Source organism: Anas acuta, chromosome 12, assembly GCF_963932015.1.
Source record: "Anas acuta chromosome 12, bAnaAcu1.1, whole genome shotgun sequence".
Classification (NCBI taxonomy): Eukaryota; Metazoa; Chordata; class Aves; order Anseriformes; family Anatidae; genus Anas; species Anas acuta.
Window position 1 is genome coordinate 420491 of NC_088990.1, and position 14651 is coordinate 435141.

General features: G+C 52.3%; 2 protein-coding genes across 9 annotated transcripts; one reads left to right on the forward strand and one right to left on the reverse strand.

Annotated features, from left to right (window-relative positions):
- The first annotated feature begins 106 nt into the window (after positions 1 to 106).
- Positions 107 to 8508, forward strand: PDIA3 (protein disulfide isomerase family A member 3). The gene is made up of 13 exons (XM_068695585.1): positions 107 to 354; positions 466 to 544; positions 1486 to 1603; positions 1705 to 1812; positions 2684 to 2813; positions 3291 to 3407; positions 3871 to 3996; positions 4550 to 4732; positions 5284 to 5392; positions 6282 to 6410; positions 7114 to 7193; positions 7742 to 7799; positions 8101 to 8508. Exons 1-13 carry the CDS (start codon positions 191 to 193, stop codon positions 8218 to 8220), a joined length of 1521 nt encoding a protein of 506 aa, XP_068551686.1. The 5' UTR covers positions 107 to 190; the 3' UTR covers positions 8221 to 8508.
- On the reverse strand, positions 8351 to 14579 carry ELL3 (elongation factor for RNA polymerase II 3). Of its 8 annotated transcripts, none has more exons than XM_068695591.1 (12): positions 14302 to 14579; positions 14186 to 14227; positions 13812 to 13930; positions 13153 to 13313; positions 12498 to 12739; positions 12298 to 12422; positions 11982 to 12081; positions 11366 to 11606; positions 11008 to 11062; positions 10511 to 10682; positions 10393 to 10437; positions 8351 to 10292 (listed from the first exon to the last, which is right to left on the reverse strand). In XM_068695591.1, the coding sequence occupies exons 1-12, from the start codon at positions 14434 to 14436 to the stop codon at positions 10185 to 10187; spliced, it is 1545 nt and encodes a 514-aa protein (XP_068551692.1). In that variant the 5' UTR covers positions 14437 to 14579; the 3' UTR covers positions 8351 to 10184. The 8 variants fall into 8 exon arrangements, with proteins under 8 accessions (XP_068551692.1, XP_068551691.1, XP_068551690.1 ...); XM_068695590.1 differs by having other exon boundaries at positions 11982 to 12084; XM_068695589.1 differs by having other exon boundaries at positions 11982 to 12141.
- Positions 14580 to 14651: the final 72 nt, after the last annotated feature.

Below are 14651 nucleotides of genomic sequence, written 5' to 3' on the forward strand. Positions count from 1 at the left end.
CAGCTCCCCAACGGCCCCGCGCCGCAGCCCATTGGCCGCGGCTGGCGTGACGCGGGGCACGGCGCCCAATCGGGAGCTGCCACACGGCAGATCCGGCTGGCGAGGCGGGATTTCCGGTCCGCGGCCCCCGGCGCCTGTTCCTCCGCCGCCGCCGCCGAGCAGGGAGCGCAGCCCAGCCCCGGCCGCCGCCATGTCCGCGCCCCGGCCGCCGCCCGCCGCGCTGCTGCTGCTGCTCCTCGCCCTCGCCGCCCGGCCCGGCCGCGCCTCCGACGTGGTGGAGCTGAGCGACGCCGATTTCGAGAGCGGCCTGGCCGAGCGCCCGGGGCTGGTGCTCGTGGAGTTCTTCGCGCCCTGGTGAGGGGCGGGGGGCGGCGGGGCCGGGCCGGGCCCGGGGGGCGCCCGGCGGGGGCGGGGGTGGGGCGGGGCGGGGGCTTCCCGGCGGGCCTAACCCCTCCGTCTTCCCAGGTGCGGGCACTGCAAGCGGCTGGCGCCGGAGTACGAGTCGGCGGCGACCCGGCTGAAGGGCATCGTGCCGCTCGTCAAGGTGGGCGCTCGGCCGGGGGCGCTGACCCGCGGGAGGCTCCCGGGCAGACTTTGGTCAGGTCGAGGCGTCGGGGGTGCAGCCCTCCGGCAGCCTCCGCCCATGCGCGTGCCTGGCCTTCCGTGGCTTTTCGGAGCCCCGCCAGGCTGCTCCTCTTCGAGGGCTCAAGCACTGGGGAGTGGGATGGAATCCAACGCCTGTGAGGGCAGGGACCCGTTCCGTTGGCCCGTGAAGTGTGAAATGGGAGTGCAGCGCTGCCTGAGAGAGGGCCCTCCCAGGCTGGGAGGAAGGAACCTGTGAGCTGCATGCGCCTAGTCCAAAAATTAGTGTGCAGCGTAGTCATGGTGTTGTCCCATGACTTACAAAGTAAGGGATGTTGTTCAAGAGTGTTCTGCCAGAAAACTTGCATGGTTTTGATAAATGAGGGTTTTCCTGTTCCTTTGTGGGAAGTGCTGTGGGCTCCTGTTTGCTTCAGGCATGGCAGGAACCTTTAGGGTTGGTAATGTGCTAAGAATGGCCAATTCCTGTTAAGCCTGTCATTGATTGCAAGAATCTACTCTTTCTAGGATTTTTTTGCATGTGGTCATGTCAAACACACAGCTATTTAATCTTCCCAGTATTTCCTCAAATATTTTTCTGGGTCTTCCATTAAATCTGTGCTGTTACACCCGTTACATCCTTCCTGTTACTGATTTCTGGACCAGTTGGACCACTTGGTTGGGTGCTAGGCCCGGGTTCTAATCTTCTACATGTGAGTCACATAGATGCTTTTCAGATCCTTACATTTTGTGTGGAAGGAATCTAGCCTTGATTAAAAGCATGTGAGAGCTTTCTAGCCATCAAACTTCCAATTTATGTCTGATGGTGTGGGTAATGGCAAAGCTGCTTTTGTTTGGGTATACGGGTTGCTAGGTCGCTCAGCAGCAATATTTCTATTCCTTTAGGTTGACTGTACAGCAAACTCAAACACCTGTAACAAGTATGGAGTCAGTGGATATCCCACCTTGAAGATTTTTCGAGATGGAGAAGAGGCAGGAACCTATGATGGGCCCAGGACAGCGGGTAAGAGCTTGTTAGTCTCAGCATTTCGCTTGCTGAAATAGCGCTGGAAGGCAGGTGCACACTGAATAAGCTTGTATTAATCATTTAATTTGTCTTTTAAGATGGAATTGTCAGTCATCTCAAGAAACAGGCAGGACCTGCTTCAGTGGCTCTCAATTCTGTGGCTGATTTTGAGAAATTCATCGGTGATAAAGATGCTTCTGTAGTGGGTGAGTAGAATCAGTGCAGCGCTGAAATGAGTGGACATCTGGCCCTGGAAAATCTACTGGGAATATACAGGGAAAGGATGAGAGGCGCTATCAGGCTGTAGCAAGGGTAGTAGCAGCTGGATGTGAGCAAAAAAGTTTTTCATGGCAAGAGTGAAAAAGCACTGGAACGTGTGCCCAGAAAGGTTTTGAAGCTTTTGGTCTTGGAAATTCTTCAAAACTGAATCGGACAAAGCTCTGAGCAACCTGACCTGTCCTTGAAGCTGGTTCTGCTTTGAGCAAGAGATTGAACTCAGTGACCTGTGGGAATTCGTTCCAATTTTTTTTTTCTTTTGATTCTTTGACTGTCTTTCAGGCTTATTGGCACTATAGTGTTTGTTTTTTTAAGCTTGTTGCTATTTTGGCTGACTGACAAGAAGTAGCTTTCTTTTTCTAGAAAGTACACTAGGGTGGTATTTGTCAGCATTGTATGAGCTGATCATGGTTTACAAGTGGCAATAGCAGTTTTTCTTTGTCTAGATCAGCTGTCATCATACAAGTGGAACAGAATGAGTATTGATCGGCAGTCCTGAACTTAAGTACCATAGGCTGTTACCACTAGTAGTGTCTCATGTGGTTGAAAATGGAAATCTTAGTGCTCAGAGGACATTTTTCTTTTAGATGAATGACTAATTCTTGAGTAACATCCTGCTGATGGAAGGGAGGGAATGTTTCACTAAAAATGGGGGAGAAGCTGTCAAAGACGGGCCTGGACATGCATTGAAGGACTTGATTCAGAAGACACCTTTCAATGCATTGTAAAGATAAATGATGAGAGCTGCACAGTAACTGCTGCTGAGTTGGTTTGGGGTCACCATCTGTCTTTCTGCTGCAGGTTTCTTTGGAGATGCATCTGGTGATGCTTATTCTGAATTCATGAAAGCTGCCAACAACTTAAGAGATAACTACCGTTTTGCACACACCAGTGAGGAGCAGTTGGTGCAGAAGTATGAGGAAGATGGAGAGTAAGTTGTTTAATGTAAAGATTTCTTGTTATTGAGACATCTGCAACAAATTCATGGATTCCAGTTCTTAACTGGATTAAGCTTGTGAACATAGTTTAAGGTATTGTTGCTTTTCCAAATGCCAGTTGTGTGTGTGTACATATGTAGTTTAAATGTCTGGAATTGAGGGTTGCAGGATGTGGAGTGTTAGTGTTTGCCTCCAGGTGAGAAATGTCTCAGCAGAGGTGTTTTGCCTCCCCGTTGCTTGTTATGGTCTTGTTAGTTTCTCACTGTAGAAGGCCATGTCCTGTCTGAATAATGGAAAACAGCCTGACACGTAGCTGTAATGCAATAGTGCCACCGAGAAACTAGCCAATCTTGCTGCATCTATGCACATCGAATGGGAGTAGTCACTGGAGATTTTTGCTTCCTCTAGCTGCTGCCCTTCGGAAGCTTAGGGACACTTTGAACTAATTCATGATATCTGCTTCCCCTCAGAGGTATAGTCTTGTTCCGTCCTTCACGGCTCACAAACAAGTTTGAGGACAGCACCGTCAAGTACACAGAAGATAAAATCACCAGTGGAAAAATCAAGAAATTTATCCAGGAGAACATGTGAGTGTTTCCTTACTGCAGAACATGATAGATGCATCTATCTGGAACTGGGTTCAGACCTGTCAGAAATCATTTTTTCTCTACCTGGTGTTGCTGGGGCTTCCTGTTTAGTTTCCATAAGAACTGTCTTTCAGGCACTGTGTCCTTTGGGATATCTTCCTTCTGTCTGGAAATCCTGGCATGGTTGTTGGCATCTACTCCATAATCTAGCAACTATACTTGTATTTAAAAAACAGTAAACTTCCTGAGAAGTATGCCAAATTTGGCCTTAATTAGGTCAGATATGTTAACTGACGTAGTGTCTAGAGATGGATATTTGACTTGGTACATGAATAGGCAAAGTGTTTCTTACTTGGGTCTTACTGCTTACTGAACATTCTTGGGTGTGAAACAGGAGTGTACTGTATCAAAACAAGGTTTTGGACAGTGAAATCAAAGCTGCTAACCTCTTTTTCATTGGTAGCTTTGGCATCTGTCCACACATGACTGAAGACAACAAAGATTTGATCCAGGGGAAGGACTTGCTGGTGGCATACTATGATGTGGACTATGAGAAGAATGCAAAGGGCTCCAACTATTGGCGTAACAGGTACACAGTGGCCAGGGTGGTGTTCATTTGCTTCTCTTATTTGGTCCCTGTGTTAGTGCTGTTCCAGAGTTCCATTTACAGAGTTTCTTAAAACTGTTCGTATGGGAATTATTTTCTCTCAGAAAAATTCCAGGTGGGTTTCTAATCAAAAACTACCAGGCTGGCTGCTGCCTGCAGAACCAAAGGCATTTATCACTTGGAACCTCACCATATTTGCTTTTGGATCTCTAGTCCCTTGACCTTAAACTGAAATTTCCTTGGTAAGGTTATACGGTATTCTGTCTTTCTTACTCACCCCTGCTTTAGACCTTAGTGATCAAGCTGATGGTTAAAAGATGAATGCACCTGGTATTTGCACAGGCTTCATTCAGAATAAACACAAGTTTGCTTGCTTACTCTGCTTCTCAACGCCACTTCTGTAGGACTTACCTATGCTGAATGTATCACTTCACACTACTGAATTCCTTGTCCAGTGTGTACCTCAACTTGAAAGGAACAGCATAATGTTCCAGGCAATCATCTTTGTTTTCTGTTTTGGTTTTTTTCTCCTCAGAGTTATGATGATCGCAAAGAAGTTCTTGGATGCTGGCCATAAACTGTCATTTGCTGTTGCTAGCCGGAAAACCTTTGGCCATGAGCTGTCAGAATTTGGTCTAGACAGCAGCGTGGGTGAGGCTCCTGTTGTTGCCATCAGAACAGCTAAAGGAGATAAATATGTCATGCAGGAAGAATTCTCGTAAGTTTTTGAACTTAGCAATGTTGCCTCTCTGTTGATAGACTTTTGTCTAGGGGTCTGTGACCAGATCATACTTCATTAGCTTGGAGGAAACAGGAAAGTTGGATCTTCCTGATAGAAGAAATGACTGCTGGGTCAAAATACCTTAGCTGTCAGGTGTGCTTTCCTACCCTCCAGAGAGCTTCCAAAAAAACTGTTTGTATACAAAGGTACAGAATTAAATTCAAGTTATTTAATGTCTGGTTTGGAACTAAGATGTATTAAAGGGTAAGGGTGGGAATGGTTATACCTTTTTATTGAGAAAAGAAGAAACTTAAGGGTGTTAGAAGGCCTAAAACCTTGAATGGGGTATGCATCCAGCCTCCTGTCAAAACTCTAGTGGTTTCTGTTGTGCTTGTTCTTGGGTCTTCTAAGTTGGCCCCAGACTGGTGCTCTCACAGATGCAAGTAGCATCTGTTACGTGGGTGGAAAGAGCTTATTTCAGCCTTGAAAGTTTTTGTCTCTCATCCTGTATGTGTCATGGTGGCTGTAAAATGTCACTTTGCTTTCAGCCGTGATGGAAAGGCTCTGGAGAGATTCCTGCAAGATTACTTCGATGGAAATTTGAAAAAGTATCTGAAATCGGAGCCTGTCCCTGAAAGCAACGATGGTCCTGTGAAGGTGAGTGCTGTATCAAGGGTAGCAGCAGCTCCTACTAGTGGCTGGAGAACTCTTCAGTGGCAGCTTCCACTCATATGCCAGTATCTGGTACTGTGAGTGCTGTGTTGTGGCACCTTGAGAAGCCTATCCTGTGATAGATGGAAAAAAGATGGAAAAATAATTCACTCCTTTTTATGTTGCAATTTTCTGAGGTAAGGGGGAAATGCAGCTTTTTCAGTTTTGATTCCATACTGTTCTGTCAGCACAGTAACTGCTGCTTGAGCACACTAGTGATTTGTCCTCCAAGTGTGAGATCATCACAATCTACGGGGATTCTGCGAAGGCCTGCTGTCTTGATTTGTGCTCCCCCATTTGGTCACAATTGTTGGTCACAGTTGTTGGTCACAACTGCACCATTCCTAAAGAGTTACATGTTCATCTCATCAGCTTAGGGGAATGGTATAATTCCTACTGTACATTCATCCCACTAAATTCTGCCCTGAAAGAAAGTATTCGCATGGTTTGGCTTTATGATTAGGATGTTACAAGGGAATGAAAGGCACTATTTTTATGTGTGCATAGGGATGCCCTGGCCAGTCTGGCTAAACTCATTTTTCAGCCTGGAACTAGTGGAATTAAAAATAAACTTTACCATCCTCCTGCAATGTTACCAGGTCCAAACCTCACCTGCAGGGGGTGCCAGTATCTTATGTCTTTTGCCTGCAAGTTAAAGATGTTACAGCTTGGTGAAGAGCTGTGTGTTTGGTCATTTTGATGCTTGCTGTGTAGGTGTGGTGTGAATCCTGCTGTGGGAGAGCCAGGCTTCCTGGGGCGTAGCATATGGAGTATGTCCTGTTACCTCACTGCTGACTTACAAAAAAACCTAACTTGTCTAATTGAACTCCGTCAGGTGGTGGTTGCTGAGAACTTTGATGAAATTGTTAATGCAGAAGACAAAGACGTCCTGATAGAGTTTTATGCACCTTGGTGTGGCCATTGCAAGAATCTGGAGCCCAAATACAAAGAACTTGGGGAGAAGGTAGGTCTTAGGACTCTGTTATAAGAACAAACTAGAACTTTGCAGCGCTAAACAATCCTGCAGGTTCTGTCTGCCTATCCTTTATGATAACAGGGCATAATTAGTCCTTCTTGAGGACTTGCTTGACATTGCCTGTGAATGCAGAAGTGTATTAGCAGGATCTGGAGCATGGTAACAACCATGCTGTAAGGTTTAGCTTGCTCTTCTTGCTCTGGCAAGTAAATATTCCCTGATTCCCTGTCTTCAATTGGCAAAGTTCCTTTTTTAGGTCCTTTCCCTCTGAATGATTATAGTCTCTTGTCTGGTGAAGGATAACAGTGCCCTGTATATTTTCAGTAGTGGAGCTACAGCTCCACTACTACAGCTATTTTCTCAGATCTGTCCAGTGTTTTCCTATTTGATTGTCAGGCACCTTTCCTACATCTAAAAGGTTGAAGGTAGGTGGTTTCTCTGGGGTCAGCATTCCCCAGAAGTTATACCAGACAAATTCAGCAGGTGCCTTTGGGAGTTGTATGCTGCATACAGCTGAATGAGGAGGGACTTAATTCTTTGTGCCCCTGTTGAGGCAGAAGAAAACCACACAGAAATTTACTGATCTTTTTGTGTACAGTGTGTACTGTCCTCTGACATCACTTTGCTGATTGCTTAGTTCCTGGTGTTAACTACTATGGATTGGTTATTAATATGCTCTTTCTACTAACAGCTCAGTAAAGACCCCAATATTGTCATTGCCAAAATGGATGCTACAGCCAACGATGTGCCTTCTCCATATGAAGTCAGAGGGTAGGTGTTACTGCCGTTGTAGCACTGTATCAGTGGACCAGTTCAGGCTTCTGTCTCTGACCAGCAATCCCTACAGAAGTGCTGAAAGTGTCTCCTGGGGTGGATGGGAGCACAGGGGCAATTAGCATACAACTGTTAGGCATTTGCTTAGTGTGAAGAAGTCATGTGGGAAAAAAACTACATGTATCTGTCACTCTCCTCTGGGATACTGGTGTCCTGGCCATGCTTAAAGGCCTGTCTCACACAACCCCTTGCTCTGCTTTTGAATCTATGATTCTGGTCTCAGCAGTGTAAGAACAACACTGGAGTTGCTTTTATGAAAACTGTTTAGCTTGCAGAACTAGTTGTGCTCAGCCAGCTGTGCAGACAGGAGCAGGCTTTTGGAGGTCATACCTTCTGCCATAAGAGCTGGTGAAGCTGTTGCTGTGCTAAACCAGAACAATGCAGGGTGCGAGTTCCCTCAGTAAGTGTTGGCTTGATAGTCTGAAAGGACAGAGCCTGAAGAAAATAGCACATCCTGAGCTCAAACATCTATTCTGTTTCCCCAGCTTTCCCACCATTTATTTTGCTCCAGCTGGCAAGAAGCAGAGTCCAAAGAAGTATGAGGTGAGTGTTTTGCTTCTCCTGGGGCTTTGTAAAAAAGGTAAAGTAGAATCAAAGTGTTCAAATAATGAGGAGTCTCTCTGGAGTTGTGCCTGGCACTCTGTTCTGTTACCCTGGGAACACAGGTACCTGGTGGTACCTGCTGGGAATGTTCTGCTGCATGCTGCAGACTCACGGGGGAGAGCTTCACTCACAGTTGCTTTGGTCTCCTGCCTGGCACCTGAACACCACCCCCACACACACCCAGCAAAGGGAAGTCCACAGGGAGATGGGGCTCTGCCTTACTGTCTTGTGCTTCCTGCAGGGTGGCAGAGAAGTGAGTGACTTCATCAGCTACTTGAAGCGGGAGGCAACCAGCACTCCTGTGCTGCAGGAGGAAGATAAAACCAAGAAATCCAAGAAGAAAGCAAAGGAGGATTTGTAAAGTACCCACTCACCATCTTGTCAGGATGAGCTCTGTGTGAATTGGGGAAGCACTGGGCAGACTGGGGCCAGTTCTGGGTTGTGAAGAGCCAGTGACCATGTGGGCTGAGGGGCCCCAGCTGCTGTATCTAGTTCTGTTTAATTTCCTGCCGTCTCTTAGCTGCACTGTTGTGGGGCTCCCCAGACTGGTTTGTTTTGTGGTTTGGGAGGGGGTGGGAGCAGGGTTATTTTCTAATTTTTTTTGTACATTTGGAGAAGTGAAACAATAAAATGACCCCCTTAAACCAAAGTGTCTCTGTCATATGTAGGTCTCTCAAACACAACATTAGGCTGCGGCTGCTGCTCTGTAGTCAGCACCTTCCTACTGTGAGTCTAGTTTACTTCAGTGAGCCTTTAGGCTCAGCTTTTACACTGTTTGTCCAGATCTGGAATCCTCCCAGAGTATAGTAGCAGCAACTGCCCCAATGGGTCGTGCTTCAGGTGCAGCAGCTGTGTAGATTTGGGGCTCAGGGACCCTGTTCATAAATGCTTTTGCTGTCTGCACGTTGCCTGGTAGGGTAATAATGCTGCTTTGGTGACTTTAGAGGTACATAGTACTTAATGTGACTGCTGAATCTAGACAGGCGGGCTTACACAGCAGCATATCATCAGGTTTGATCAGCAGCATAAAGTAAGCTTTTAAATTTTGCAAAATTAGCTGAGTGTATGGGAGGAGCACTTGTAACAACTTATTCTACCCAAACACAGGTAAAGCCAGTGATGGTGTTTTTCACAGCCTTGTTGAAGATCTGTTGTCTGTACTTTGTGTATGGTTGGGACACTTAATTAAGACTACTTAATTGTGAGATTTTTTTTTGTTAGAAAGCAGGCTGTAGCAATGCCTCTCACCAGGAGAGGGATGCAATCCCATTCTCCAGTCAGATGGTGTGGGCTGTGACTGACCATCTTGGTACAAGCAGTCCTAACTTCCTCTGTCCCAGAATGTGCTGATTGGAAAGGTCAGGAGTGCTGTGGTGGGTGAACAAAGATAAGCTGTTGCCCTGGATATGAGTTTCTCAGTATGTGTGTGGATTAGAACAAGGAACAGCAGACTCATGAGGTACTACTATGGTACGGCAGTTACCATGGTAAGAATTAGTGCTTTCTTTGTGGTTTCTTCCCCCAAAGGCAGTGTACCAGTTTTTTATTTCTGCTGAAATCTTCCAGGTACAGATGATCATACAACACTTAGCATGTAGTTCTCTGGCTACAGCAGCTATGTAGTATCAGTTCTGAAATACAAGAATCTCTACTACATCTGTATACTAAACCGCATCTACCTTCTCTACTCTGCTGCTGGCTGCCAAGTGGTCTGTGTCCAAGCACAGGTATCAAGACCCCTTTTTGGTGGTGTCCTAGAGCAAAATCTGACTCCCTTGCACCTCAGGCTGGTAGGATCCCTGAAGCTGGCTGCAGATCCAGACACTAATACAAGAAATAGTATTATAACAGGACCTATTTATCTTCTGTAAAACCACACTGGAGTGCTGGTTCCCTAATGGACAAGGCACTGTCCTGCTCTGGGTAAGAAGCAGCTTTTTCGATCCTTGCCATCTGGTCTAGTCTGACTTCAGAACCAGTGGCAGCCAGGTACTGAGCACAGGTGATGTTTTTCTAAGAGTGTGGCTGAGTGCCTGCTCTTGGTGAGTGTTACTGCTTGTGCCCAGGCCACGTACTTTGTTACAGAGTAGAGAAACATTTCACAACTGGTAATGCAGCCTGGCAGGCAGCTGGGACAGCTTCTTTCTACAGCAGCCTGGCAGCTGCCCCAGATAGCAACTACCCAAGGGCTGTGGGACATTCACCAACATTACCCTTAGTCTAATGCATTTTTTGGGGCCTAATTCCTCCCAACTTTTCCCCTGTTCCAGGAAGAACAAGTCCTGAGAAGAAAAAAAAAAAAAAGGAATCCTAGCAGTGGTGTGCTTAGGAGCTTCCTCTTCCTTCAAACTGTAGAATCAGACTTTTGATGTGGGAGAGCTTCTGGTGCAGGTATTCACAGCGGTTCTTCTCCTGCTGGTAATTAGGATAACTCTGAAAGGAAAACAAAACAAAGAACAATAAATAAAAGAAAACCATACACAAAGATCAGCTCCTGGGGGGACCCCAGTACCTGCTGGGCACGCAGCCTTACCTTCTTGAAGTGACTGTATTCATACACAATCTTAGCTTCAAGTGCCTGAAAGCCAAAAGCAGGAGATGAGCAGAAAACAGCACAGCTGTGTCACCCATGGCCCAGGTCTACTGCTTGCCTGGTGCTCCTCTGTTCCTTGCTTCAATGTCTTCATTCTAGCTCCCAGCTGAATGAATTTCTGGCTCACACCACCAATGCGAGCGTGCAGGTAGCGGTACTCAGCATAGTCTGCATTGAACGCTGCCTCATAAGACCTGCATTGCTCTGCTGAGCGGATGGTATGGTATTTTCTGCCACAACGAGGAGAAAAGGCTTGTTTTTGCTGTGTCTTCGAGCAGGTGGCAGGGCAGGGGCCTGGCCATGCTACGTTGCCTTGCCAATGCCCTCAGCACGAGCGGCAGTGAGCACACGGCTGTCACACTGCTGTGCCTGGGCCCTGGCTTGCAGCCGCTGCTGCTGCTGCCACTGGAGGCTGGGCAGGCAGTTTGGTCTCAGCCTGTCCCATGCTGTGGGGCTGGCCCAAATTGCCCAAATCAGGATGATGGTGTGTGGTAGGCAGTGGCAAACTCAGGGTGAGGATACGATGCTGTGGCAGCTAGCACCAAACTCTCTTACCGCAAGTAATCCGGGATCTCTGCTAAGGAGGAGCTGCTGGGCTGGGACCTGGTGTCTGACAAGGAGAAGACGAGTGAGGATTAAAGCCCTCCCAGAGCCTTCTCCCACTCAGCCAGAACCTGTCCAATGCTCTGTCCTAAACCAAGCTGGCAGCTGCATGGCTCCACTGGGCATGGGGGCCACGAGGCTGGGCAGCACATCCAGGCATGCATCACCCCTGTGTTCGCCTTGGCTCTGCAGCCAAAACCTCTCTGCTTACCAGAAGTCCTGTTTTGGGCCACCCACCCCCCTCCCAAGGTATCCTAGGGTCTAGTTCTGCAACACAAGCTGGCCAGGCCCTGGCCATGCCCCCCCCTACCTCTGGGTGCAGAGCAGCGCTGCTCGGGGCACGGGGCGCCCTCCTCCTGGTCATTGTCTGCCTCTTCTCTGCTCTCCCCCCGTTCTGCACCCTGCAGCTCCCTGGTGTCGCTACTCGGGGGCAGAGGCCCAGCCTGCTGCTGGCCCCATGCTCCTGGCTGCCTTGTGCCAAATGTCCGCAGGCAGCTCCGGTGCCTCTTGCTGACTCTTGGGTTGGAGAAATCCAGCAGTGCCAGGCGCTTCTGAAAGAAAACTCGCTCTGCCTCATGCCTGTCCCAGACCCCTGTTCCAGCAGTTGGTGCCGCACGCTTCTGCCAGCTTCAGCCCAGGGCTGCGACATCCCTCGCTTGACATCACAGCCCTGGCACAGCCCAGCCACTGGGCTGTGTCTGTGAGCCAGGAGCTGCAGCAGGGCCAGCCCCTGCTGCTACACAGGGCACAGGGGTGGCTGGGGCACAAGGCAGGAGCAGAACCCAGAGCCCCGGGGTGGCTGGGCTCCGTGGGAAGGGGACGCAGTGAGGAAGCAGCTGGATGCCTTCGGGAAGCAGACACCCAGCCGGGCCCTCTCCCCCTGTGAACCCGGGAGCTTTCTGCTGCTGGCGTCCACAAGCACTTACCACCCCCAGACGGTTTCCGCCAGCACCCGGAGGGGAGCCGCACTCCAGCGGTTGCTGCAGAGGCACCAGGAAGGACCGGGCTGCGGGGCCGTGGGGCTGACTGCTGGAGCACAAGAAGGGGGTGACCAGAGACCTAGGCTGGGGAAGCGCCTTCGGATGCCTGGTGCCCGGGCAGCAGAAGGGTGGATCCAGCTGTGCCTGGAGGGTGCTGAGCACCGGGCATCATGCGCAGCGTGCCCAAGGCAAGACCCCAGCAGCAAACGTGCACCTGCAGCCCCCCTGCTCCTCGCACCTCACCCCGGCCCCCCGGCTCTACCTGTGCTGCAGCAGGGCAACCTGCTGGCGCTCCTGGGCCGTGTACCCCGGCCAGTCCTCCTGCACCCGCCCCACCAGCGACTCCTTCAGGCGGTAGCAGCACTCTGTGGGATCCAGGTCTGCCACCTGCGCAGGGAGAGCAGCAGGCGCATGTCCCGCAGTGCTCACACGCCAGAATTGAGCTGCCCCAGTGCCCCTCACCTCCTCCAGGGCAGCCAGCAGCCCTGCCCAGTCGGGCCTGCCTGCCTGCATCCCCGCCAGCCGCTGCAGGAGCTCATGCTTGCGGTGAGGCCGCAGGGCCAGGAGCTGAACCAGGCTTTGAGCAGCAGCCCTGGGGCTGGCCGCTGTTGGCCCGTGGTTCTTGCCCTCGCGGACATGACAGAGGGAGCTCTGCTGCAGCACGCTGACCGTGCCTGCCTTCTCGGGAGCCGTGACACCTTTGCCTGCAGACACACCCAGAGAAAGCAGTATCAGCACCTGGCAGAATCACACCAGATTTCCTCCCCCATCACACCCAGTGCAGCCCCTGTGCCTCCAGCCAGCGGTGCCCATCCCACCGAGGTTGACAGGGCAGGAACATGGTACGGCACTCACAGTGCCACTGGTGCCTCCTGCTACCTGGTGTGGCCCAACACCCCCAGACTCACAGAGCTGTTGCCCGTGGCCATGGCAAGCAGCTGCCACATCCCAGAGCCAGCAGGTCCCAGGGAAGGCAGCCCCCGTCTCCTGGGGGGACAGCAGGGACACTGCAGCCATCACACCCTGGTGGTTTGCCAGCACGCAGGTGTGGGTGCTCAGTGTGGCCTCAGCCTGAGAGGCAGCAGAGGCTCAGCACCCCCTGCAGCACCCTGCTCACCATAGCCAGGCACAGCCGCATCCACCTCAGTGACTGCTCTGCTCCAGGACTCCTTAGATTGGGACACACGCTCCCGCAGCAGTGGGTAGATGCCCTCTGAGGCACAGACTGTGATTTTTTCCTGGATGCTGCCCACGCTGTCCAGCCAGCTTTGACCTAGTCTGAGAGAAGACAATACCTCCCGCCAGCCAAGCCCAGCCCATGCTCTCTATCCCATGCAAAGCCCAGAGAAGACCTTGCAAGGCGGGCACCCCAAGAGAGGAGGCAGCCTGTCCCCAGAGAGGCCCCGTCTCCAAGGCTGCTGCTGCTCCAGCATGCTGAATGCCCCTACAGGGACTGTGGGCTGAGGATGCTGCGAACAATGAGAGGCTGTTGGGGATTTTCAGCCCCCAAAATCCTGGGCTGCCACTGGAGACCGTGAGCAGGCTAGGACACAACCGGGGGCTGAACAGTGATGGGAGGTACTGCTCATGGGCAGTGCTCACACCCATGGGTGTTGCAGCACCATCGGCAGTGCCAGGGCTGGGGCTGACACCGTGCTGCTGGCACAGGTCGAGTGCAAAGGTGACCAGGAGAATGGGAGAGGGCTGGCTCCGGGGGGGTACGAGTGAGCAGCCCCACAGCCCACCGGACCCTCGGCTTGGCGGCGGGGGGCTCACCGGGGCACTGCCAGCCGCACACACTCGAAGCTGGCCTGCGGCTCGTCCCGGCTGCAGCGGGAGAGGAAGAAGGCGAAGAGCCGCGGAGAGGTCCCGGGGCCTCCCGGCACCGTCAGGCACTGCCGGCGGGGACCGGCTGTCAGGGCCGCGCCCCCCCCGAGCCTCTCCACCCCGCGGCGCCGCCCGGCTCCCACCGGCACCGTCCCGCGGAGACCGTCCCGGGGCGCTCCGAGCCCCCCCTCCCCACGCCCCGGGTGCCGCGTCCCGTCCCGTCCCCCCTCTTTCGCCGGTGCCCCGACCCACTCACCCCCGGCCACCCCGGGCGCCCCGGTGCCCCCGAGTCCTCCCCCGCCGCCGTCCCCAGCCCCACTCACCCCCTGGCTCCCCTGGAAGGCGATCGCGGGCCCCGGCGCCCCCTGCAACACCGCGGGACGCCGTGAGTCCAGCACAGCGCGGTTCCCCCTCGCCCCCCGGCCCGCCCCGCTCCCACCTGCCGCCGCTGGCAGCCGCGCAGCGCCCGCGCCGCCGCCTCCGAGAGCCGCACGTGCAGGAGGCTGAGCCGCGGGCCCCGCGCGCAGCCCCGGTACCGGAGCCGCCCGCGCAGCTCCGTCCGCGCCCGCGGCATGGCCCGGAGTGCGGGACCGCGCCGGGCGGCACCGGGACGGGGCGGCACCGGGGCGGCTCCGGGGCGGCTCCGGGGCGGGGCGGCCGGTCCCGGGCCGGCCCCGGCGGGACCCCCGCGGCAGAGCTCGACCTGAGCCGGCTATTTTTGCCGGCGGCTCGCAAAGCTCTGCCGTCACCGCTAATCCCCTTAGCGGCTTCCGGGCATTAGGTAACGGC